Source organism: Equus caballus, chromosome 11 (genome assembly GCF_041296265.1).
Source record: "Equus caballus isolate H_3958 breed thoroughbred chromosome 11, TB-T2T, whole genome shotgun sequence".
Classification (NCBI taxonomy): Eukaryota; Metazoa; Chordata; class Mammalia; order Perissodactyla; family Equidae; genus Equus; species Equus caballus.
In genome coordinates, this window is record NC_091694.1 from 19,277,705 (window position 1) to 19,302,913 (window position 25,209).

At 57.7% G+C, this 25,209-nt stretch overlaps 1 protein-coding gene across 1 annotated transcript; it reads left to right on the forward strand.

Annotated features, from left to right (window-relative positions):
- Nucleotides 1-8,598: 8,598 nt before the first annotated feature.
- On the forward strand, nucleotides 8,599-24,847 carry SLC4A1 (solute carrier family 4 member 1). Its single transcript, NM_001081788.2, has 20 exons — nucleotides 8,599-8,679; nucleotides 12,303-12,385; nucleotides 12,498-12,636; nucleotides 13,645-13,706; nucleotides 14,594-14,774; nucleotides 14,876-15,011; nucleotides 15,462-15,585; nucleotides 16,029-16,113; nucleotides 16,258-16,442; nucleotides 16,922-17,132; nucleotides 17,373-17,585; nucleotides 17,760-17,908; nucleotides 18,018-18,212; nucleotides 20,073-20,246; nucleotides 20,693-20,782; nucleotides 21,274-21,440; nucleotides 21,963-22,213; nucleotides 23,139-23,308; nucleotides 23,401-23,577; nucleotides 24,291-24,847. Exons 2-20 carry the CDS (start codon nucleotides 12,371-12,373, stop codon nucleotides 24,369-24,371), a joined length of 2,805 nt encoding a protein of 934 aa, NP_001075257.1. The 5' UTR covers nucleotides 8,599-8,679; nucleotides 12,303-12,370; the 3' UTR covers nucleotides 24,372-24,847.
- Nucleotides 24,848-25,209: the final 362 nt, after the last annotated feature.

The window sequence follows — 25,209 nt, forward strand, 5'->3', positions numbered from 1 at the left end:
GTCCTCTGAGCCCAGAGGGGTGCTACCCAGGGCTGACCCCCGCCCCACCCCTCCTCGAAAGAGGCTGCTCCCTGGTTCCCAGTATTTCAAAGGGTCAGGCAGGGAAGGTGGGTTGGGGAGGGGTAGCTTCCCCTGCCACACCTAGTTCTGAGCTCCTACTGGGTACAGGCCTGACTTGAAAGCAGAGGGTGACTGAGTCACAGGGGGGCCTCAGGAAGGGGAGGAATACCGTGGTGGAGGTCCTCGAAGGAGGACCCAGATCAGAGTGGCTGAAATCTGCACCTTGTGGCAAGTCAACAGAAGGGGAGGTGGCTGGACTGGAAAAGAGGCTGAGCTCATTTTTTTTTTTTTTGAGGAAGATTAGCCCTGAGCTAACTGCAACCAATCCTCTTCTTTTTGCTGAGGAAGACTGGCCCTGAGCTAACATCCACGCCCATCTTCCTCTGCTTTATATGTGGGATGTCTACCACAGCATGGCTTGCCAAGCGGCGCCATGTCTGCACCCGGGATCCAAACCAGTGAAGCCCGGGCCACGGAAGCAGAACGTGTGCACTTAACCGCTGCACCACCGGCCAGCCCCTGAGCTCAATTTTAAACATTTAACCAGGTTAAGGGAGAGCCCGGAGACTAGGACCAGTAGGGCAGGGCCTGGGATCAAGAGCAAGTTCACTGCCAAGAGGACAGGCCGGGAGGTCGGCAGAAACTGGGTCAGAAGGAGGAAATTGCACTTCGTCCTGAGGCTGCAGGCAGCCGCTGGGGCAGGAGCAGGGTGGGGAGCAGGGTCGGTGGACCCCTGGCGCACGTGAGTGGCCCCCTATGTGCCCTACCGGCCGTGGGAAGGAAGAGGGGACCGCTCCTCACAGGTCCTCCACGGCTCAGGGCTCCCCACCAGGGATCCCCCCACACACAGAGGCCCCCAGGTGGGGGTTTTCTCCCCGCGGCTCCCGGCTCAGGCCTGCAGCACCGGCCCCCTGGGCCATAAGTGGGCAGAGCTGGGGTCTTCAGCCTCGGACTCCAGGGTGGTGCATGCGGTTTGGGAACCAAGGGGCCTCCGTCCACCTGGTGGGCTGTGGTTTCGGGTCTGCTGCAGGGCGGCCCGGAGCGGAGCAGAGAGTCTCACGTGTGCCTAGGTCCCTCGGCTGGCTGGTTTGACCTTGAACTCTCACTGACCGAGAAGAACCATTTCTTGAGGGTTTTCCCTCCCTGTCGCCATCTCAAGCTTTGTACCCTGGCTGCCTGAGTCTGAATCCTGTTCCAGCTCGCTGCTTAGGAGCTGCGTGACCTCTGAGAAGTTATGTCACCTCTCTGTGGCCCACTTTCCTCAGGTATTGTGAGGATTAACTGAGCACAGCCTGTAAGTTAAGACAGCTTGCCTTCTTGAGGGTGGTCTTTTGTGACTGAGTCTTTCTGTATGCGTGAGGAAGCAGATGGTCAGAGGTTGGTAGTTAATGGGGAGGATATGAAGCTGAGAGGGCCTAGATTTCAGCCTCCTGCCCTGGGCTGGGGCTTGTTCCAAGATGAAACTCTTCCTAAGTTCGAAGCCCTGCAGTCTCTGGGGACTGGCGAGCCATCCTGGAGCTTCTGTGGGCTGTGCTTCAGTCCCTGGGGACGGAGGCTAGACGGGGGATCAGTGATGGATGAAACGGTACCGAAAATGGGGGTAAGATGCTGGCCGGGCAGGACAGGCCCAGTGGGAGAATGGAAGTGACCTCAGGAGCCAGCACCGCAGGGGACAGGAATAATACTGTCAAATGTTCTACACCAGAGGGTCCCACCTGTCCTTCAAGATGCCTCCTCCTGGAAGCCCTCCCTGCCCACTTCGCTCTCTTATCAGAGAATTCCGGAGGCCTGAGAAGCTGCAGCTTAGCCTTGGTGAGCTGACTGCTCCCCGTTACTGCCTATGATCAGGACCGACCGTCTCTTCATCGTCTCTTCATCGTCGAGTCATTTCGAGAGAGCTCTCCCGTGTGTTAGCTCATGCAATCCTCCCGACGGCCCTGGGAAGGCGGGATCATACATTTACAACCTTGGGTCTAAGGTTCAGGGAAGCTGAAATGTCTTGCTCGCAGAGCGCTGGCTGAGACCCAAGTCCCGGCTTCCTGGCTCCAAATCTCACGCATTCCAGTCCACTATGGCGCTTCTCCTCAGCTGGGGCTCCCTCTGGGCGCTCAATTCAAACTCGAAGTTTCCTGGCCGCCGAGGTAAGAAGGAAAAGCTGATCACTTAGGTGGAAACAGAGAAACCTATCAGTTCATCTGAAGTTCCAGACGTCATCCTAGTACTTCATTCCAGGAGGAATCTATTCCGTGGATTCTGTGTAACATCCTCACCTAGAGATTTGCAGAAAGGTTACAGAAACTTGTCCCAAATAACCGCTTCTTAGGTTGATCCCATTAGAGGCTAAAGGCGTGACATTAGTGAGAACTTGAGCCGGAACTTCCCAGAGAACTAGCACTAACAGCCTCCAGGTGACAGCTCCCTGGCTCCCAGCTTGATCCAGGGTGGAGCTGAGAGAGCAGAGAAGCCAGCCTGTGAGGGAGAAAGAGCTGAAAGAGCCCTGGAGCCACAGAAAGCAAGTTCAAATCTTGGCTCTATTGCCTACTGTGTGACCGTAGACATGTAACTTAATCTCTCTGAGCTTCGTTTTCCCCTTCTGTAAAATGGGAATGAGAATGCATCCCTCAAACAATTATTGTGAGAAATCATTCAGTCACTCGCTCAGTAAAAATTCAGAGCCTGCCTTGTGTGGGTCACTGCGCTGGGCTCTGGAGACACGGTGGTGGACGACCCAGCAAAGGACTTGCCCTCATGGAGTTCATGTTCTAGTGGAGAGAGATAATAACAAACAAACAGGAATCTATCAGCTGGTAGGACAGAGAAGAGAATTTAGCAGGTGATATGATTCTGGCTGAGATGACTGGGGGGCCGCTCATTTCCAGTCTCCTCTTCTTCCTGTGGAACCGAACTCTGGACACTTGACTTCCCAGAATAAAGACTACATTTCCCAGACTCCCTTGAAGCTAAGTGTAGCCACATGACTAAGTCCTGACTAATGGGATGTAAGCAGAAACAACCTCCGGGAAAAGTCCTTAAAGGGAGGGGACACATCTTTCTTTATCCCTTCCTCCCTCCTGCTGGCTGGAATGCAGAGGTGATGGCAGAAGCTCAAGCAGCCATATTGGACCTTGAAGAGAAAGCCACCTGCTGAGGATGCCACAAGATACAAGATACCTGGGTGGGGTCCCTGACGCTGTGGAGTACCATACCAGCCTGGGACCGCCTACATCCAGACTTTTACATCAAAAAGAAATAAATTTCTGTCTTGGTTAAGCCACTAAGATTTTGAGTTTTCTCTCACACACTGCCCACCCTGATTTTCCTTGACACAGTGATAGAGTGGCTGGGGCTTATCTCTAAATGGGTGGTCAAGAGGGCTTTTTGCAGGCATAACATTTGATCTGAGACCTGAATCATGAAAAGGAGCCAGCCAGGGGGAGATCCGGGAGGAGCCTCCAGGCAGGGTGGGGAGAGAGAGGCAGGATGGCGCTGGAGCCCTGGTGGAACAGAAAAGCAGGTGAGCAGAGGGCAGGAGTAGCCCAGGGTGGGGAGTGGGTGTTACCCACATGTGGGAAAGTCATTTAGGGTTTCACACAGGAGAGTGATATCTTCTGACTTATGTTTCTAAAAGGTCACCCTGAGTCCTGGGTGGCACCTGCAATTGTAGGGCCCCGAGTGGAGCTAGGAGGCCAAGCGGGAGGCCCCTGGGGTGATAGAGGAGCCAGATGTTGGGGCTAGGGAGGGACAGTGGAGGTGGAGAGCAGAGGCTGGAAAGGTGGAGGTAGAGCTGATAGGATGAGCCATGGCTGGATGTGGGGGCGAGGGAAAGAGTAGAATCAGAGAAGCCCCTCAGTTTGGGGGCACGAGGAACCAAGATTAAATAAGACTGTCACTGTGTGTCATTCAGTTGCCTTTCTCAAATATTAGTTGTCTCATCGTGCTTTCAGCAGTGGGGTGGGGGATCGATCTTTGCAAGGATTCCATTCAAAGTCAACAAACACATATGAGCCATCAACTAGGGCGGGCTCCGGGCCAGGTTTGAGGGACTGGGCGATGGTCCCTGTCCTCGGGGTTCACGGTCTGTCGGGGAGAAAGACAGGGCCGTGGACTCTCTAGCAGAGCACAGGGGATGACACAGGTGGGCTTGGGCTGAGCCGTCTCCATCTGCCAGGGGCAGGGGCATGGCGGGAGGGAGGCTTCACAGGGTCAGGGATGCAAAAGCTGAGCCCTGAAGGTCGAAGCTTCAGTCTAGTAGGTAGGAAAAGGAAGGGTGTCTCAAGACAGGGAACAGCATGTGTAAAGACCCAGAAGCCCAGAGAACACAGAACCTTCTGAGAAGGGCAAGTGTCAAAATTCTGAGAGCTCACAGCCCTGCCTGGAGGCTGCTGGGCAGAACCTATCTCCCAGGACACCCCCTCACTGGGCTCTCTGGAGAGCCAGGCTGACTTCATAGTGCTCCAAACCTGCCCTTTGACCCCCACACATCCTTCAAGGCCCTGCTGGAACCCCTCTTTCCCTCTTCCCTGACCACCCAGTTCTCAAGGGATCCTGTTGAACTCCCAGTTTGTATCTCTGGAAGGAGGCTCAGAGAGTTATGTTTACACAGATCTGACCTGGCTGCCCCTGGATGGGCAGAAACCTCCTTGCTCTCAGGATGCCCTGGGCACAGCCGGGGTACAGGATTCCAGGGGAGGAGGGTTGGACTGGCTCCTCCCTGAGCGCCTTTCCGGTCCTGGCCCCATCCTCCTGCTCCCCTATTCTCCAACCCCCAAACCTCCTCACCTCTGCCAGAAGGATGACCAGTCCATTCCCAATGTGTGGGATTACTGCCCCCTTCCATTAAACCCCAGGCCGCTCTGCATCCCCACCTCGGCCGTACCTCACACCTGCGGTCCCTGCACCTGGGAGGCCTTGCTCCCTCTTCTCCCGATGAACTTTTCTAAGACTCAGCTCAGAGGGCTCCCTGAAGACGTCTTCTTCACTTCCCAGATGACGCATCCCTCCGGCCCCCCGCTCACTGTTTGCACCCCTCGTCATCACACTCTGGTTATTATGTGCTGCCACACGTTCTCCTCACTGGATGTGAATTCCTTGAGGATGCGTGCTATGTGGCCCTGGCCACCTGATACACAGGTGACATTCCGTCCCCATGGCTCCTTCTCCCCATTCACAACACAGTCCCTTACCGGCATCCAGAGCAGATTCTGTTGTCAAATTCCTTCCCATGTGTCATCCATTTGGTCTTCCCAACAGCCCGGAGAGGAAAATCAAGACCAGAGGGAAGATGTGGCCAGCTCAAGGCCACATAGCCCAGTGGAACTGCCCCAGCAGTGCCTGAACCCATGTCCCAGCCATGGAGCACTTCCCCTTAGCGCAAAATCCCAGTAGTCTGAGTCCCCAGTCCACGAGGGCCAAGAAGTCACATCTTCACCAGGGAATACCCATGGGTCCCTCCAGGTCACCTGGCCAGACCCTGTCCCCTCTGCCAGCCTCCTGGCTCCCCTTAGTGGGTCTCGTTCGCTGCCACTGCAGACCATGGCCCGCTTTGCCCTGACCGTGGCCCTAGACCCTCCCTTCAGGTCCCACAGGGGAACTGTCCAGCAAAGCTTTGTTGGGGATTTGGGAAGAGCAGCCGAGACTCACCCACTGGGTACCGGAGAGCAGGAGTGAAGTTACGTGACGGGTCTGCCCTCAGTGGTTACAGGCTCACAGGCTCCACCTAACACCTCTTTGCCAAGCCCATTGCAAAGGACAGCTCACCTGATCGCCATGAGACCCCCTCTCCGACCTGGAGTCTCAGCCTCTGCTCCCTCAGACCATGAGAGAGCAAGCAGCCCCCCGCTCCAAGGCCCCCTGCCAACTCCTGGCTCCCACCGAGCGCAGACTGCACCTCAGGATGACTGGAAATGAGAAAGGCTTGTCCCCTCAGGAGAACTCCATGCCCTGCCCACAGGGTCTCCCTCTGGGACAACCCATCCTGACCCGTGGTCTGGGCTGTCTGCTCTGGAATAATATCTACAGAGGTGCAGCCAAATCCCTGTTGGGGGCACTTCTGCAGGCCCAGCCTGGGGCTCCACCCTCGGCTCACTTCGTGCTGCCAACGTCTGGCCTGGGCTCCTAACCTTCTGTGAGCACAAACTTGGACAAGGATACCCACGGACCTTGGGGAGGGGAACCTGGTAGGCTCCTCCCTTAGTGCTCTAGGGAATGGAGGGGGAGGGGTGGCAAGAGGGACTCCAAGGGAAGAGGATGATGGGGTACAGGGTGTGTGGCCCTGGAGGCCAATCGGGCCAATCCTCTGAAGGCATCCTGGGGCTCTGGACAATACCCCAAATGCCAGGCTTTCTGACCATCTCGTCCAGCCCAGGGGCAGGGCTAAAGGGAGGCAAGCCTCTCTCTTGTCCTGTTTCTCCAACGCCCAGGCACATGGGGCCTGCAGACAGACTGAACTGACCCAAGTCTAAACTGGAGTAAAACGAGTGAAAGGAGCCATTGCTTCTTCCCGGAAAATAAATAAGCAAAACGTGATGTTGGGCAGATTTGGGAAAGCATCCACATTCAGTCAGGGCAACAAGAATGACCTAGAACACGTGGTGTGAGCAGAAAGGACCAGATGCCAGTCTACTCTGATGCTTGGGTGTCTAGTGGGCTGCCAGGGGGTGGTACCTGCAGAACAGCCAAACAGCTGGGCAGATTCTCCTCCTAAGCCAGATGTTCCCGTTTGTCTTCCCCCGCCGACACCCAGGCAGCTGCCTGTCCCTTCTGGGCCTGGGAGAGGCGCTCCATTGCTGCCTTGCACTCAGCTGCCTCTGGCCCCGGTGGCAGGCAGAGGGGCAAGGTGTCTGGGCCCTCTGGGCTGTGGCGAGAAGGCAGGGCCTTCACCTGGCACTCTCTGCCATGGGCCACAGGCAGCAGCCCTGCCGGGCCAGGGCTTGAGACAGACCCACCAGCAGGGAGAGTGAGCACCAACGTGGCAGGAGGAGGCATCCCCCAGTCCGCTTTGGCCAGGGCCCGGCTGTGCCCCACTGGTGTGAAGGCTGAGGGGGGCGGGAGGGAGCACAGGGCTTAGCATCAGGTGGGCCAGTCGCCCACCTCTCTGCCTGTAGCTTCCTCACCTGTCGGAGGGAAACAACAGTAACAAACAGCGCCTTTCTCAGAGGGGCTTGGAGAGCTCACAGAGAACATGGGCGAAGAGCTGAGCACAGTGCCCTGTGTTAGTTTCCTCCTCTGCAAAATGGGGAGGCTGGAGGATTAAGTGAGACCACCGGTGAAGCCCCCAGCACAGAGCCTGGAACAGAGGTCCTCCATACAGGAGGATCCAGGCTCCAGGTGGGAGTCGCTGTCCGTTTCTCTCTCTGACCAGGCTCCGCACAGTGCCGGCTTGTGGTTGAGACCCAGGAGGTGGTTGTGGAATCGCTGGATATGCCCATCTCTCTGTCCTTGTCTCTGAGTTTCTATTGTTTGAGTCTGAAGCAGGGAATCCCCAAGCTGGCAGCCACCGAACTGGCCACTCTCACTTTATAGGTGAGGCCACTGAAGCCCAGAGAGGGGCAGGCACTTGCCCAGGTCCCACAGCAGGCAGTGTCAGAGCTGGGCTAGGACAGTTCCTTTCTCCATGCCCAGAACAGGATCCACAAAACCTCCTTTCTGTCTGCTTTAAAACCTCTCCTCATTCTTGCCATCTGAACTCATCTTTCATTCTCTGCCTCTTTAGCAGCCAGAGCCCAAGAATAGGTGACTGGCCCAGCACCTCCAGGAGCAGAGGCTGCCCCGCTCAGGGGTGTGGGGAGAGGCATGGCGGGGGCCGAGAATGCGGGCTGCTCTGGCCCAGGGGCCTGGGCCGGGCTCCCGACAGAGGAGCCAGTGTGCCCAGACATTGGGGCTTTGTGAGCTTGGAGCTCCATGTGGGGACGGTTGTTTTTGTTGACCTGACATTGTTTCAGGTTGACTGAGTAGCAGCATCTTAGCGCCCAGGGGCCAGCTCTTTGGAGCCAGCAAGGGTCTGGAGGAGAGGGTGGCTTGCCCCCTAATCTAGGGCAAAAAGGGAGGAGGCTGCCTGGACCTGTGAGCACTGAGCAAGCCTGCAGAAGAGCAAGTCCTGAGAGAGGACACCAAGAGAGGAGAGAGGAGAAGGCACCCATGCATCTCTGGGCCAGAGCAGAGGGGCCTGGCCAGGGTGAAGATGGACAGAGGCAGGACGGGGGCATCCAGAGGCTGGGCCAGACCTGCCGGGAAGCTGGGAGCTCCGAGAACCCAGCCACCAAACCTTAGTCCGTGAAGGAAGACCCAAGAGAATCCTAGGGGCCAGGAGGGCCTCGAGAGGCCCTGAGGACTGGCCAGCTGGGGTAGGGTGGGCCAGACTCACAGCTGTCCAGATGCGCGTGAAAGATAACTCTGTTTACTGGGCACCCAGCGGGAGCAGGGCAGGGGGGTGGGAAGGGGCTCCCAGGGCCCATGGGGCGGGCAGATTAGGAGGCGGGGGCATGAGTCAGGGGTTTGCAAGCTGCCCCCGGGGTGTGGGAGCGAGGACCTGGTGCTGTTAGAGCTGTGCGAGCTCAGCTGGTCGCAGAGGGCACCGGCGGCTGCAGGAGGCTGCCCAGGGAACCCGAGGCTGGTGAACAGGTGAGTAGGGCCAGGAGGGGCTGGAGGTGGTCCTGTAGCACCTGTGCTAGGGTTCCTGCAGGTGCCCAGTCTGAATCTGTGCCCAAGCAGGCACGGACGCCCAACTTCCAAGGGGGATGCTGGTGGGTGGCGGGAGAACATTACCATGTGTGTTGTTACCCCTAAGGGCACAGGCCCATTGGCACCTGCAGCTGGGGAGAGCTGGGCAGCTGTGTTAGAAAAAAGAGGCGTGCATGTGGCTGCAGAGGTGCGTGTGGCTGGTGTATGAGTGTGTGTGCGTCAGGGACAAATCTGATCCCCCTCCTGGTGTGGGGTCCTTGTCAGGCTGCCATTTACCAGCCCCTCGGATCCCACAGACTCAGGTCTCACCCTCCCAGCCCCCTCCTTCCTCCACGTATGGGGATCTCCAGGCCACCCTATTTTCCTCCTAGGAGGAAAGTTGTCAGCTGACACTGGTTGCCACTTGGGACACGTCCAGGGAGTCTACCAGGGAGACCTGGCACTGTCCCCAACCTTGGGAGTGTTTGGAGGGAAAGGGGGCGTCCCCTACCACCCGAGGATCTCAAAGCACTTAGACGAACTCCATAGGAATTGAAGGAAAATCAGAGGGGGATGCAGACAGCAAGTCCGACCTTGATCCCCAGCAGCAGGGATGATGACAGCAAGCATTTCCATAGAGCTCGAGGTGTGCCAGGTGCTATTCTAAGGGCTTTACATGTATGAGCTTACTCAGTACCACAACACGTCTAGTCTATGAGGTGGGTGTCCTGATTATTACCCCATTTTACAGATGAGAAAACTGAGGCACAGAGGGGTTGAGTCACTTGCCTGAGGTCACACAGGTCACACAGTTAGTAAGTGGCTGGCCTTGGATTTGAACCCAGACAGTCTGACTGCAGAGTCCATGCTCTTAATCACTAACACTAAACTGGCTCAGAGCTGTTCTCTGGGAGGCCACTCAGCGTGCTGGTTAGAGAAGTAGCCAGCGTCAGGCAGGCCAGGGTTTAACCTGGCCTCTGATCCCCTCCCTACAAGGGGATCAAAGCAGGTAAACCGCTCCCAACTTCAGCTTTCTCGTCTGTAAAACAGAGCTAATGTCGATACCCACTTCACAGAGTGGTTTGGGGCTCATGAGAGAGAAGGCAGGAGAACCCTGTGCGCTGTGGGGATGATTTCACGTAGGTGGTGCTATGCCACCAGGGAGCCCTCCCCATCATCTGATCACCCCCAGCCTCTTCCAGCTGTGCCCCACCTCCTGGGCTCCAGATGCCCCGCTCACCCTTATCTGGCCCTGCCCTGGCTGGCTGGCTGGCCAGGTGTTTGGTGCGCTTCCAGGCGCAGGGCAGCGATCAAGGACCTGGCTCTTATCAGTGCCAGGCAGAGCAAGGCCTGCAGCTGGGGCGGGCTGGGCCTGGGCGGCAGCAATCTGGGTCATGGGTGCACCCTCTAAGGCCCCAGCTGAGCTCAAGGCGCCTCAGTTCTCCCCTCCTCTCTCACTGATGTCCCAGAACCCCAGTGGGAAGGCCCTCCTTTTGTACAGACGGGGGGACTGAGGCCTAGAGAGAGCTTGGGAGCTGCCCAAGGTCATTTGGCCAATCAGTGGCAGAGAGGCAGCCTGGATCTCTGGATGCTCTGGCTCTGGAGGGCCCCTGTGACCACCTCACCTTTCAGATGGGAACTAAGGCCACAGTCCCAGCCTATGGGTGGGACATTCAGCATCTCAGGCTTGACACCCGTGAAGCTGCTAGGGATGTGAGGCCTGGGGGGGATAAGGCCAAAGAAGGAAGAGAGAGAATAAAGATGGGAGAAGAGGAAGGCAGGGGAACGCGGGGAGAAGGGACAGGGAAGGACAGAAAGGGAGAGTAAAAAGGTGTGTGACCAGAGCCTCAGGGCCAAGTCCGCTGCGAGAGAGACAGCTGCATCCTCAGGCTCTGGGACCCTGCCATGGCCATCACCTGCCCCACCACCACCCTGACGGGGGACCCTTGCCGTTCTGTTTGGTGCGATTCGATGCTGCCCCTCCCCCATCCTTAACGGACCATCCACTCCTCAGAAAGCAAGTTCTTTCTGTCTGCGCTCCCCGCTCTATTCCCTCACACAACACCCAGGCCTGTCCTGCACCGTCCTACCTCCCACCTTCACCGGCCATTCCTCACCCGTGGGCCATCCTTCCCCACCTGCCAGCCCTTCGAATCCTGCTGTGTTTCTAGGCCCATCGCCAGTGTCCCCTCCTCCAGAGATGCCCCACCCCCAACCCCACCAACTCATCCTCCTCTTCCTCCTGCCATCCAGCTCCTGGCACCCAGCACATTCCGCTCACTGCTTGTGTTTGTCTGGCGGACATGTTATCTCCTGAACGCTTAGCGTGTCCCATGTTCCTGGCTCGTCTCCCCAGTCAGGGCTGGGAGCTTCTCGAGAGTAAGGACCTGTCCTGTTCCTCTCAGGCCCCACTGCATGTGGGCACACAGCGGGCAGGTTTGTCAACCTGACCCAAATCCCTGCCACCACAATGCCCTGTGGTGCAGGGGGTGAGAGGAGGAAGAGAAGTCCCTCCACCCCCAGTCTGGGGTCACCCTAGGGGCCCTCTGCGTTCACATTCCTAGGGTAGGCATACCTTCCTCTCCGCTAGGGACATAACTGAGAAAACTTAGGGGCAGGGCCCAGCGGTCTCCTGGTTGGGTCCTCATCATCCAGACTCCCCAGTCCCAGAGCCCCAGGCCTGCAAGGGGGAGCCATTCTTACATTCAGTCAACACACATTTACTGGGCATCTGCTATGTGCCAACCATTCTGCTAGGAGTGGGGGCTCAGTGCGGATTGAGACATGCAGGGTCTTGGCACTCATATGGCTCCTTCTAGAGGTATCATCAGACAATACACACACAAATGAATCAAGAAACCAGAAAATGACAGATTAGTGAAGGTTAGGGTAGTCAGGGAAGGAATCTGAAGAGGTGACAGATGAGCTGAGATGTGAGAAGAGCTGAGGTGTGGGGGCAGGGCTGTCCAGGACATACACAGCTGTATGTGCAAAGGCCCTGGGATGGGAAAAGGCTTGGTACGGAGGCCAATGGGATAGGTGAGGAGAGAGCAGGAGAGGGAGTTCGAGATGAGGTGAGGGTGGAAAGAAGGGCCACAGCACCCAGGACCAGTGAGCCACTCCCAAGGATGCTGCAGCCCCATGCCCAGCAGGAAGCAGCCATTTCTGAGAGAAGAGGGTGTGTTGTAGAGACACTCAGGGGGGCTAAGCTCCCTAGAGAGGACAGGCCCTGCCTCTGGAGTTGGCCGAGCCCTGGGGATGGGCAGGAAGAGCAGCCAGGTGAGGACTGGTGGATGGAGGAAGGAGTTGGATTTGAAGGACCCCCCCATCCTCCCAAACCCCCTGAGCCTGATGCCAGCCGAGCTCCCCGCTCTCTGCACTGCCCCCTCTCTCCCGGCCCCTGTGCACCTGCCCTCACACCTAAAATCCAGCTCCTCCCCTCGAGCCCCGCCACACTTTCTTCCTCTGACCCCGCCATCTCCCAACACCTGCTATCGCCCTTCACTCAAAAGCAGCCACCTGGGGGAGGACCAGGAGACCCCAGGGTGCCCTGTGCCTCCTCAGCCTGTGCCCCTCCCCTGCAGGGACCCGCAGTGCGGGTTATGCTGAGGGCTCGGATCACCAGGGACAAAGGGACAATTAGGACAGCGCCATGGATGATTCCCAGGTGAGTCTGTGGGGCTCCTACCTGGGGCTCTGGGAACCCAGCCCTGAGGTCATACCTCCGTGGGGGCTTGAGGAGCCCCTCACAGCCCAGCCCTGATGGCCACTTCCCACAGGAGAATCCTGAAGAGATAGAGGTGATTGTGGAGGAGGATTATGAAGGCCCAGGTATCATTACATCCCCGCCGGAGGCGATTATGGAGGAGGATTATGAAGGCCCAGGTGTCTCTATGTCTCAGCCGGAGGAGCCAGTAGGTGAGCCCCATCTCTCTCTCTCTCTGCTGGGATGAGCTGCTGAGCCCCAGAGAGGGACAGTTGGGGAACCTGTCCTCCCCCTGCTCTTCACTCCCCCCGGCCCAGCCCCAAGGCCAGTTCTCCCACAATCCTGGCTGATTGAAGGATAAACAGAGTTTTGTTTGAAATGATCACAGGAGGTGACCGGGGCATGAGGGCAGGACCAGTCACCCAGCGCTATGCCCCTTAGATTTGCAAGAGGGCAGCCAGGCCTGTCTGGGACAAGGACATGAGCCACATGTTACCTGTGTCCATCCAATGCCGGCTTCTAGGCCAGGCACTGGGCCTGTTCTGGGAACATCGTTCTGTTTGGGGGTCCAGAGGTCCTGAGCAATGGCAGGCCGTGGGGACCCCCAGGGCAGAGAGACATCAAGAAACCCTCCTGGGCTTGGCCAAGGTCTCAGCTGGGGAGCCCCAGGTGGGGACCTGTTTACTGTCAACAGGACTTAAGTGTTGGCAATTTGTATTGAAGATAAGAGGCCCCTCTGGGAAATGAGGGCTGGGGCACAGTATAAGGGCAGACCCCACGAGGCTCCCAGAGCTCCACTTGGAGGCCGTGAGAAGCCACTGGGCTGATGCGGCTGCTGCAGCAGGTGGGAATAAGGAAGGACTCGGTCCCAGAAGGTGGCAGGAGAGGGAGGAGACCCGGGGAGAATCCTGAGAACTGCCATTCAGGACTCTCCAGTCACCTTGGAGATGACCCTCCCTGTCATCACTGAGGATGAGACCCCGGGCTCCTCCAATGTGCTCAGATGGGGAGTGACAGAGCGAGGCTGGGCCAAGAACAGGCGTGGGGAGCCACAGCCCATGGAGCAGCAAGAGCGGGTGGTAGCACCAGGGTCCCAGCCAGGCGCAGGGGGAGGAGTAGGGGTCAGCCGGGGCTGGTCTCTGAGGCTCATGGTAGGGGGTGCAGGAAGCCCTGGGGGGGGGTTGTCTGGGTGCAACACTAACGGGCCTCCGGGGTTTCAGCTCACCCCACCGAGCGGACAGCTGCAGACCACCACACCATCACGCACCCAGGCACCGGTGAGGTGAGGTCCCCCAGCCGTCCCCAATTCTCTGTCCTGCGCTGCCCTTGGGACCCGCCATTCTACCAGGGGAAGGGAGGAGCAGAGGGAGAGGCAAAGCTTTGGGGTGGAGGACCCCACAAACAGACAAAGAAGTGGGCACCCTGGGAAATAGGTAGACAAAAAGAGGACAGCCCCCTGAGAGAGAGTCCTGGGCCCCCTTCCACTGATGGGGAGCTCCTTGGGCAGAGATAAACTGCCTGCAGGAGGTCTGAGCCCCCAGGCCCTCTGGCCCTGGCTGGGCTGTCAGGTGCTCCCTGGGGAAGCACAGAATCAAATACGTGCTCCCCTCTGCCCAGGCTTGCCAGGCCCGCATGTCCCTGCTGGGGCGCCAGACTGTCGAGCTGGTTGGGAAATTGGGTCTGCCCTCAGGTAGGCCCCTGGGAACAGCCACCCGGCCCCAAGGAAACCCAAGGGCATGCTGAGCCACATGCCCACCCAACAATCTCAGAGGCAGGAGACCGACCTCTGACTGCAAAGCCTTCCCTCTCCTTTCCCTCCCAAGGGGCCGCTCTAGCACCCCTTTTGGTCTGGAGCTTCTCCAGATGCCTCTGAAATGGGCTGAGGGGCCTGGTCAGGAAGTTGAGGAATAGAGCCAGAGGTGTGGGCCATACAGATGGGACCCTCGAGCATCTCCCCACACTTCCCACCTCACTCAACACTCATGTCGGGGGCTGCAGCTCCCGACCGTCCCCTCTGAGCTAGGGGTCTGCCCCCGAGTGCTCCAGGACCCTAGACCTCCTACAAACATGTCGCAGAGCCTGCCGAGTGCCCACCATGCCCTGGGCTCCCAGTCTCCCCACGGCCCTGCCCTGGGCCTGATGGACTAATTCAGGCCTGTGGGGCTGCAGGTCTACGTGGAGCTGCAGGAACTGGTGATGGACGGGAAGAACCGGGAGCTGCAGTGGATGGAGGCAGCGCGCTGGGTGCGACTGGAGGAGAACCTGGGGGAGGACGGGGCCTGGGGCCGCCCACACCTGTCTTACCTCAACTTCTGGAGCCTCCTGGACCTGCAGAGAGCCTTTGCCAAGGGTGAGCCCCGCTGGGCCCCTCTGCAACCCCTGCACGTGAGGCTTGGTGGGGAGGAGGTGGGTCCCGGTCCAGCCATGTAGTCACTCCCTCACTGTTTGCAGGTTCTGTCCTCCTGGACCTGTCAGAGACCTCCCTGGCCGGGGTGGCCGAGAAGCTGCTGGACCGCTTTATCTATGATGGGCTGATTCGGCCTCAGTATCGAGAAGACCTGCTCTGGGTCCTGTTGCTCAAACACAGGTGCCGCTGCCTGCTGGGACCCAGACTCCACACCCAAAGGGCCCATATCCCCAGCCCACCTGCCCCAAGCTCTCCCTGGGGGTCCAGATGGCCCCTCCCCCACCAGGCCAAGGCCCACTTTTCTTCCACGATGGCTCCTACCTGTGACACCTCTTAAGCAGCGGCCACGCCTTCATGCTCAGATTTGGGCACCGCTCATCCTGAGGAGGACAGGCTCTCAAGGCCCTTTCCTCCACCCATTCTTCTGGCTCCATCTCGTCTTTCCAGACAGAGGCCACCCGCTTACATCCACAACATCCTTCAGAGGAGGCTGGTTCTCCCTCCGCCCCAGGGTTTCTCTCATCTGGTCACTAGGAAGTCCCACTTGATCCGTCCCACCACCAGTCTCCACTCTGCTGATAGCCCAGCCTGAACCGCCCACTCAGTCCGTGTCCTCTGTGTGTCCTGCAGCCATGCCAGAGACCTAAAGGAGCTAGATGGTGTGAAGCCCACGGTCCTGACACCTTCTGGGGGCACTTTACAGCCTCTGCTTCCCGAACACCCTTCGCTGGAGACACAGCTCTTCTGTGCACAGGTGAGGCTGTACCAGGGGTGTGTGGGGAGAGCTGGAAAGCCCCCAAACTGAACGTGGTTAGAAACGAGAGTGGGTCAGGGCCGGCCCCGTGGCCAAGTGGTTAAGTTCGCACGCTCCGCTTCCATGGCCCAGGGTTTCACTGGTTTGAATCCTGGGCGCGCACACGGCACCGCTCATTAGGCCACGCTGAGGTGGCGTCCCACATACCACAACTAGAAGGACCCACAACTAAAATATACAACTGCGTACTGGGGGGATTTGGGGAGAAAAAGCAGAAAAAAAAAAAGAAGATTGGCGACAGTTGTTAGCCCAGGTGCCAATCTTTAAAATAAAGAAAAGAAAGAAAAAGAAATGAGAGTGGGTAGAGGAGAGGGGGCTGGCCGCTCAGGTCTCCTGGGTCTAGAGTGGCTGGAGGACTCCCCTCAACACCCTCCTTCCAACAGGGAGAGGGGGACACAGAAGAGAGCTCGCCATCTGGAATTCTAGAAAAGATATCCCCGGATTCAGAGGCCGCCCTGGTGTTAGTGGGTAAGCGGCTGGTATCTGCACCCTTACCCCTCCACACTCGCTGCTTCTGCCTCCTGTCCTGGCCCTGCCTGTTCCTCCCTAAGCTTGGACCTCGGCAGACCCCTGGGCCTGGCCTGACCACCTCACTGACCCCTTCCCCCACAGGCCGCATCTCCTTCCTGGAGAAGCCAGTGCTGGGCTTTGTGCGGCTGCGGGAAGCTGTGGAGCTGGAGGCCACCGTGGAGCCCTCCGTGCCTGTGCGCTTCCTCCTTGTGTTGCTGGGACCCGAGGCGCCCCACACGGACTACACTCAGCTCGGTCGGGCTGCTGCCACCCTCATGTCGGAGAGAGTGAGGAGGGGCCGGCGAGGGCTGGGGGCGCCTGGGGGGCAGGTGGCAGCTGAGGCCCTGCTCCTGGCCTGGGTTTCTTTAGCTTCGCTCGTTGGCCCATTCAGTCTAACCTAGCTGCTTCTGTCCTGTCTGGCCAGGGGTCGGCTGGCCTAGCCCTGCCTGATCTGGCCTGGGCTAGTCTGGCCCACTCTGACCCGGATCTCCCTGGTTATGTCTGGCCTGGTCAGGCTCTAGTTCCATCTTGTCTGCCATAAACCACTGGGTTTGCTGTATTCTTTCTCCTTCCCCCACTCAGGGCCCTGTCTGCCCCCTCAAAGCCCTTTTGTAGTGGGAGGTAGGAGTGAAGGGGGCAGGAAACTCAGTTCTTAGCAAGAAGAGCTGGACAAGAGGGTTCTGGTCCCCGGGGGCCCTGGCTGTGGACTCCTGGGCCCTTTCATCCCGCAGGTCCAGGCAGCCCTGACCTTCTCTCTGGCCCCCAGGTGTTCCTCAATGAGGCAAACACGGCCCAGAGCAAGGAGGAGCTGGTGCGCTCCCTAGAGGGCTTCCTGGACTGCAGCCTGGTGCTGCCTCCCTTGGATGCCCCCTCGAAGCAGGCGCTGCTGAGTCTGGTGCCTGTGCAGAGGGAGCTGCTGCGGAGACGCTACCTGCCCAGCCCTGCGAAGCCGGACCCCAGCTTCTACAAGAGCCTAGGTACCCGTCCTGCCCAGCCCAAGGTTCTCTGAGTCCCCACACACCCTCGGACACCCAAGCACAGCCCTGTGAGCCCCTGCCTCCCCTCTTCCCATCAGATACCCCAGCGTCCCCCTCCCTTTCCTCATGCCTCCCAGCCTTCTTGGCCACCCCATTCCCATCAGACGATACCCCCAATTCCCCTCTCCCCACACCTCTCCCTGCCACCCCCTGTGACCATGGTCCTGTCCTTCACTACAGATTTGGGTAGGGGTCCAGGGGTCCCTAGTGGCCCAGAGGACCCTCTGCAGCGGACAGGCTATCTCTTCGGGGGCCTGGTGCATGACATCAAGCGCCGCTACCCCCACTACTTGAGTGACATCACAGACGCGCTCAGCCCCTCCGTCCTGGCTGTCGTCTTCTTCATCTACTTTGCCGCCCTGTCACCTGCTATCACCTTTGGCGGCCTCCTGGGTCAGTGCCTCTGCATACCCCCTAACTCTGACCTCTGACCTTCTGGCTTCTTCTTCTGCCCTGCCTTCTGATCCGATCTGACACTCTGGACCCTGCATCAGCTGCCCGTGAAATGCTCTATCAGCTCCTGGAAATGATCTCCTGACCTTGACTCCACTGTACCTCTACCCGCAGGAGAAAAGACATACAACCAGATAGGAGTGTCAGAGCTGCTCTTGTCCACTGCACTGCAGGGCATCATCTTCTGCCTGCTGGGGGCTCAGCCCCTGCTTGTGATTGGCTTCTCAGGACCCCTGCTCGTATTTGAGGAAGCCTTCTTCTCGGTAGCGCTGATCTGGCCCCGTGACCTGTAACCCATCCCCGGCCCCACTGCCTGGTGCATGGCGCCTGGGCCCATTTGTCTGACCTCAGCTCCCTCTGACCGCCCTCCAGTTCTGCGACAGGCAAGGCCTGGAGTACATCGTGGGCCGTGTGTGGATCGGCTTCTGGCTCATCCTGCTGGTGGTGCTCGTGGTGGCCTTTGAGGGCAGTGTCCTGGTCCGCTTCATCTCCCGCTACACCCAGGAGATCTTCTCCTTCCTCATCTCCCTCATCTTCATCTATGAGACCTTCAGCAAGCTGGTCAAGGTAGGGGCCACAGGAGTATGAACAGGCACGTGCGTGTGCGTGTGGGAGCCTGTGCATAAACTATGTGACTGTGTGTGTCATTGCACATGTCTGTATGGCATTTGTGTAGCCATGTCCTCACGGTATGTGACTGTGACCACATGCATGTTGACACTTTACTGCCTGTGGGTCAGCATTCTTGCCGTGACTATGCACGAGGGGACACCTCTGTGTGCACATGCCCGTGTTTACGACCACAGACGGAGTGACTAATGGGCGAGAGGGCGTGTGGGACTGCACGTGGGAAACTGCACGCATGGCAGGGGCAGCGGGACTTCTCGAGGCTCTGAAGTCCGCCACTCTCTCTCTTGCTCTTGCCCTTTTAGAACTGCAGGGCCTATGGACAGAGTGCCCTGCCTCCTCAGCTCTGTCCCCTCAAACCATGCCTGCCTCTGTATCTGCATTTTATTTGGAGGAAAGGTGGACGCTGTAGGCCTGTCCCTGATTCGGTTGGTCAGTGGATCTATTTCCAAGTCTTTGAAGCCCTTTTTAGGAAGCTCCTTGGCATGTTTCCTGCCCTCCAGCCTTCTCATGTCTCCCAGGCCCTGGGTGCTCACATGTACACACACACATATATTGATTGCCTCCTTGGCCTGCCCCACCCAAGCCTAGCCTGGTCCTACTCCTGAAAACCAAGCTGTAAAATCCTATTGCCCTCTATTACCATGTCAGTTGAGGAAGAAGATAGGTGGGTGGGTGGATGGATGGATGGATGGATGGATGGATAGATGATGGATGAGTGGATGGATGGATGGATGGATGGACAGATAGATGATGGATGGATGGATGGATGGATAGATGATGGATGAATGGATGGATGGATGGATGGATGGATAGATGATGGATGGATGGATGGATAGATGATGGATGGATGGATGGATGGATGGACAGATAGATGATGGATGGATGGATGGATGGATAGATGATGGATGGATGGATGGATGGATGGACAGATAGATGATGGATGGATGGATGGATGGATAGATGATGGATGGATGGATGGATGGATGGACAGATAGATGATGGATGGATGGATGGATGGATAGATGATGGATGAATGGATGGATGGATGGATGGACAGATAGATGATGGATGGATGGATGGATGGATAGATGATGGATGGATGGATGGATGGATGGACAGATAGATGATGGATGGATGGATGGATGGATAGATGATGGATGAATGGATGGATGGATGGATGGATGGATAGATGATGGATGGATGGATGGATAGATGATGGATGGATGGATGGATGGATGGACAGATAGATGATGGATGGATGGATGGATAGATGATGGATGGATGGATGGATGGATGGACAGATAGATGATGGATGGATGGATGGATGGATAGATGATGGATGAATGGATGGATGGATGGATGGATGGATAGATGATGGATGGATGGATGGATAGATGATGGATGGATGGATGGATGGATGGACAGATAGATGATGGATGGATGGATGGATGGATAGATGATGGATGAATGGATGGATGGATGGATGGATGGATAGATGATGGATGAATGGATGGATGGATGGATGGACAGATAGATGATGGATGGATGGATGGATGGATAGATGGATGGATAGATGATGAATGGATGGATGGATGGATGGATGGACAGATAGATGATGGATGGATGGATGGATGGATGGATGGACAGATAGATGATGGATGGATGGATGGATGGATAGATGATGGATGAATGGATGGATGGATGGATGGACAGATAGATGATGGATGGATGGATGGATGGAGGGAGGGAGGGAGGGAGGGATGGGAGGGAATAGGATGCCTTGGTTTTCTGCTGCAGATCTTCCAGGAGCACCCACTACAGAGGAATTATGACCAGAATGTGATCACAGAGCCCAAACCTCAGGCCCCCATGCCTAACACAGCCCTCCTCTCCCTTGTTCTCATGGCCGGCACCTTCTCCATTGCCATGATGCTGCGCAAGTTCAAGAACAGCACCTACCTCCCCGGCAAGGTCAGCACATCCTCCCCACCTGCCCTTGCCTACACTACCCCAGGCCAAAGCACCTCCCCCAGCTTCCCCAACGCCATTAGCTCCTCTTCTCACCCTAGATTCCCATTCCCAATTCTTAGCCTGCCTGGCTCCCTCCTCACCCAGGATCTTACTCTTCAGGCAAGCCTGCCTCCCTTTCTCAGCATTCCCAGGCTGAAAGCCCAGGGGAGAGCCAGGGATAATTCTTAGAAGGGGGTAGAGAAGCTGTCAGGCCAGGAGTGGGGCTGGGCCAAGGGAAGAAGAAGGGAGGCAGGTACTTTGAGGTGCAGGATAGGACATCAGATGTTGATGGATTCCCTGGGAAGAGCAGGGCCTCCTGGGTGAAGATGGGCAGAAGTAGGGGCCAGTGGGCGGTAGGAGGTGGGGAGCAACTCGGCACTGACACTGGTCCCTGTGCCTGCCCTCAGCTGCGACGGATAATCGGGGACTTTGGGATTCCTATCTCTGCCCTGATCATGATCATGGTGGATTTCCTCATCCAGGATACCTACACCCAGGTAACCCCCTCCCCCACCCTCATTTAATTCCCCCAACATGCCCCCTCCCCAGAACAGCTTTCTCAAACCTGAAGCCACTTAGAACTGCCCCTGTCCCACCCGCCTACCCTGGCAGCCGCATGTCCTTCCCACAGCCCTCCAGGATCCCTCTGGCTGAAACAAGGGCCTGGGTCAGGTTGCCCCCTTTACTTCTTAACTCAGGGCAGGAGGAAAGAATCTGCTGTGGAGCCAGGCAGATCTGAGCATGAATCTCAGTTCTGCCACCAAATGGCTTTGTGATGCAGGGCAAGCTACATAACCTCTCTGATCCTGTTTCCTCATCTATAAAGTTGGGAATGAGATGGTGATGCAAAGAGCTTAGTGTAGTGACTGGGTATAAAGTAGGTGCTCAATATAAGTAAGTTCCAAGTGCCCAGGACCCTGGCTCCCCTGTCCCCACCTTTCCCCGGCCTCCTGCCCAGGGTGTTCTCACCAGAATCCCCCTCCCACAGAAACTCAGTGTGCCTGAAGGTTTCTCGGTGTCCAACACCTCGTTCCGGGGCTGGCTCATCCACCCACTGGGCTTGTATACCCGTTTCCCGACGTGGATGATGTTTGCCTCGGTCCTGCCTGCCATGCTGGTCTTCATCCTCATCTTCCTTGAGTCCCAGATCACCACGTAAGAGCCAGGGTGGGGCAGGGCTGGGCGGGTCCAAGGTGGGGAAAGGGAGAGGCTCCAGGCAGGGAGGACACCAAGGACTGGGCACCAGCCTCAGCCAAACGTGTGGTCGTCCTGACCAGCAGGAATGATGGACAGGCAGGAGCAGGGGCAGGTTTTGTGGGACCTGACATGGTATAATTTGGGGATCCCTTTTAAAGAAAAGGAATACAAAATGAGAACCACAAAATTAGGTGCTGGATCTCGGAAGGGGCCAGGACCAGTGATGCCCCCTGAAGCTTAGGCTTCACTAGCTTCAGAGTAAATCTGCCTGTGGGTGTTCCAGGTGTCTGAAGACACTTCTGCTCCTAGAGTCTGGTTTCTCAAGATGGGGCGGGATGGGGGGAGCGAGGAACACTAAGGGAGATGGGCACAGAAGGATAAACTGAGGTACAGAGGGGCCCAAGTATGGGAAAGGAGGGAGGGGCAAAAGGGAGGGGGAGAGGGCAAGCCCTGCTGACCCCTGACCTCCCACCCCCCCAGGCTGATTATCAGCAAACCAGAGCGCAGGATGGTCAAGGGCTCCGGCTTCCACCTGGACCTGCTACTGATTATGGGCATGGGCGGGCTGGCCCCCCTCTTTGGGATGCCCTGGCTCAGTGCCACCACTGTGCGTACTATCACCCACGCCAATGCCCTCACCGATGTGGCTAAGGCCAGCACCCCAGGGGCTGAAGCCCAGATCCAGGTCAGGGAGCAGCGGATCAGCGGGCTCCTGGTCGCTTTGCTTTTGGGTGAGTGAGGGCTGGCCACACTCTCCGCCACCCTCTGTTCCTGCCCCTTAGGATACAGTGCCCGCTCCAGCCCTGCCCACCCCGCAGCCAGGTCTCCCCACACACCCTCTGCCCACATCTCCCTGGTGTCAGTTATTCATAGGAGGGAATTCTGGAGGAAATGCCCAAGGCCCTGAGATGGGCATCTGAGCAGGGGAGGAAGGCGGGCCTCCCTTACCAAGGCTTCTCTAGACAGGATCCAACAGAGGTTCAGAGAACTGTGGGCCCCAGCCCTGCCCTGCTGCTAACTCGGTCTCCCTCCTTGTCTCTGGGCCTCAGTTTCCTTGTCTGCATGATCACAGGGTTCATTGGATGCCCCTGAGGTCCCACTAGCTCTGCTGCCCTATGACTGATACAAAGGCCAGTGTGCCAGGCATAATCTGGGGCTAGGGCAGAGAAGACAGAGGGCCACTGCATTGATCCGAGTTCTGGAGCAGCTGAGAACCCAGCTGGGTTTGGTGTGGGCAACGCCTCAGTCACAGATGCAGAGGCCAGGGAAGTTTCTTAAAGAGGACAAAGTTGATGATAGCTGGAGGAGGGTTAGGATTTGGATAGGTGGAGGGTGATAGAGGCATTCTGGACTGCGGTGAAGGGAAGAGTGGGCCTCTCTGACCTCTGTGACCGTCCCCCTAGGTTGAAGGAGAAGGCTCTGAAGTCAGGCAGGCAGGAGTTTGACTCCCTGCTCTACCACTTACTAGCTGTGTGACTTTAGGCAAGTTGCTTCAGCTCTCTGAGTCTGTTTCCTCATCTGTAAAATGGGAGTAATACCTATCAAAAGGAGCCACAGAAACGGCTCCATATGGTACCTGTGGCTTCATTCCCCGGGCCCTGCTGGTGCTGGTCCTCCGGGGCACCTGGGGCTGAGAGTGCATGGCTCTCCCTGCAGGCTTGTCCATCCTCATGGGACCCGTCCTGCGTCGCATCCCCCTGGCTGTGCTGTTTGGCATCTTCCTCTACATGGGGGTCACATCCCTCAGCGGCATCCAGTTCTTTGACCGCATCTTGCTTCTGTTCAAGCCGCAGCAGTACCACCCGGATGTGCCCTACGTCACGCGGGTACAGGGCCCTCCTGGCTGCCCAGACCAGGCAGGGTTGGGGGTGCTGGGTACCGGGTCAGGGCAGGCAATGACCCCTGCCTCCACTTGCAGGTAAAGACCTGGCGCATGCACTTGTTCACGATCACCCAGATCATCTGCGTGGTGGTGCTGTGGGTGGTGAAGACCTTCCCGGACAGCTCACTGGCCCTGCCCTTCGTCCTCATCCTCACAGTGCCCCTGCGCCACTTCCTGCTGCCAATGATCTTCAGGAATCTGGAGCTCCAGTGTGTGAGTGGCTGATCCCCACTCTCCCCGACAGGCCTGGGGCCGGAAGGAGGGCGCAGAGGGGGCAGAGGCTGGAGGGCAGGACAACAGAGCTGGGGACAGGGAGAGGTCATCAGAGGGGCTGGGAGAATGTGAGCAGTGGGTCTTGGGACTAGGGAAGGAGAAGAGAGCCATGGTTACAATCTGGGTCTGGGGCCCGCATCCCAATCCTGGCACTGCCATGTCCTAGTGTATGACCTGGAGCAAGTGGCCTCATTTCTCTGTGCCTTGGGTTTGCTCACCTGTAAGGGAGGAATGATGACAGGGCTGGTGAGAGGGTTAGGAGCCACACGGGGTGTGTTCCACGTGAGCTGTCCCGACCACTGAGCAGCTAGTCCTGTGGTCTTCAAAATAATTTTGGACAGGGTCACTCCTCCGATAGAATTCTTCCACGATGACATGACACAGGTCACTGGGGGGCTACCCCGGTGAAGGGGTCCCCTGCCCACCCTCTGGAATCCTTGCCCCACTGGGACACCAGATTCCTAGGGGCTCCCCACCCTTTGGAAGCCTCAGATCCAGAGCAACCCCAGGGGCAGCAGGGACTGGACAGGGCTCGTCCGAGGTTCAAGGAGAGCCAGGCCCTCTCCTGACTCCAAAGGTGCCTCTCAAGGCTGGGGGAGGGCTCCTCAGCTCCCTCAGCCTCTCACCCTCTGCCTTCCTACCCCACCCTCCAGCTGGATGCTGACGATGCCAAGGCGATCTTTGATGAGGAGGAAGGTCAGGATGAATACGACGAGGCGACCATGGCCGTGTAAGGGGAGGGCCTGGGCCTCAGAGCCTCCTCCACCATTCCTCTTCCCCACTCTCCCGGGAAAAGCAGAAGTTCATGGGCACCTCATGCTCTGCAGGCCCCTCCTGGGACAGCAGTTGAGGCCCTGGGGCTGTGGGCAAGGGAAGGAAGGGGTGTCTGGGAAACTTTCCACTAAGGGTAGATCAGCTTTTCTGCCTGGAAATGGCCAGTGGAGCCCATACTGGGGATCCGATGTGCAGTCTCTCCTGCTGCCACACTGCCATATGGGGACTCTGGCTGAAAGACTCAGGTCTGAGCCCCCTCTCCTCACAGCACAGACAGGGGCAGTCGCGAGAGCAGGAGTTGGTGGGTGGTTCAAGTTCCTGCCTGCTGTGTGACCTTGGGCAAGTCCCTCGACCTCTCCAGCCTCTGCTTCCTCTTCTGTAAAATGGGTATATTGATAATAATACCCACATTACAGGATGGTTACTGAGGGCCAAAGATAAATGTGAGAAAAAGGCTTTGTAAACTCTGACAGGACTATTATACCAGCCTGCCCAAGGTCACACAGCTCCTGAGCCATAGCGCTGGTGTTTGAACCTGGGCTCCCGCCTCTGAGGCTAGAGCTCTGGGCTCTATTTCAGTCGCCCACCTTCCCATGCTCAGAGATGCCCCTGCTGACTCCTCCCCTCCCCGTCTCTGCTCCTACCCCCGACCCAGGGCCCTCCTCTCTGGGGCAGAGGGAGGTGTCCTGGTAAGGATAAGATGCAGGTGAGGATACAATTGGGGCTGGGACTCAGGGCTCCTAAGTGCTTGCTCCCTCCCCTCATGCTCTCATTCATTCACTCATTCATTCATCGCAC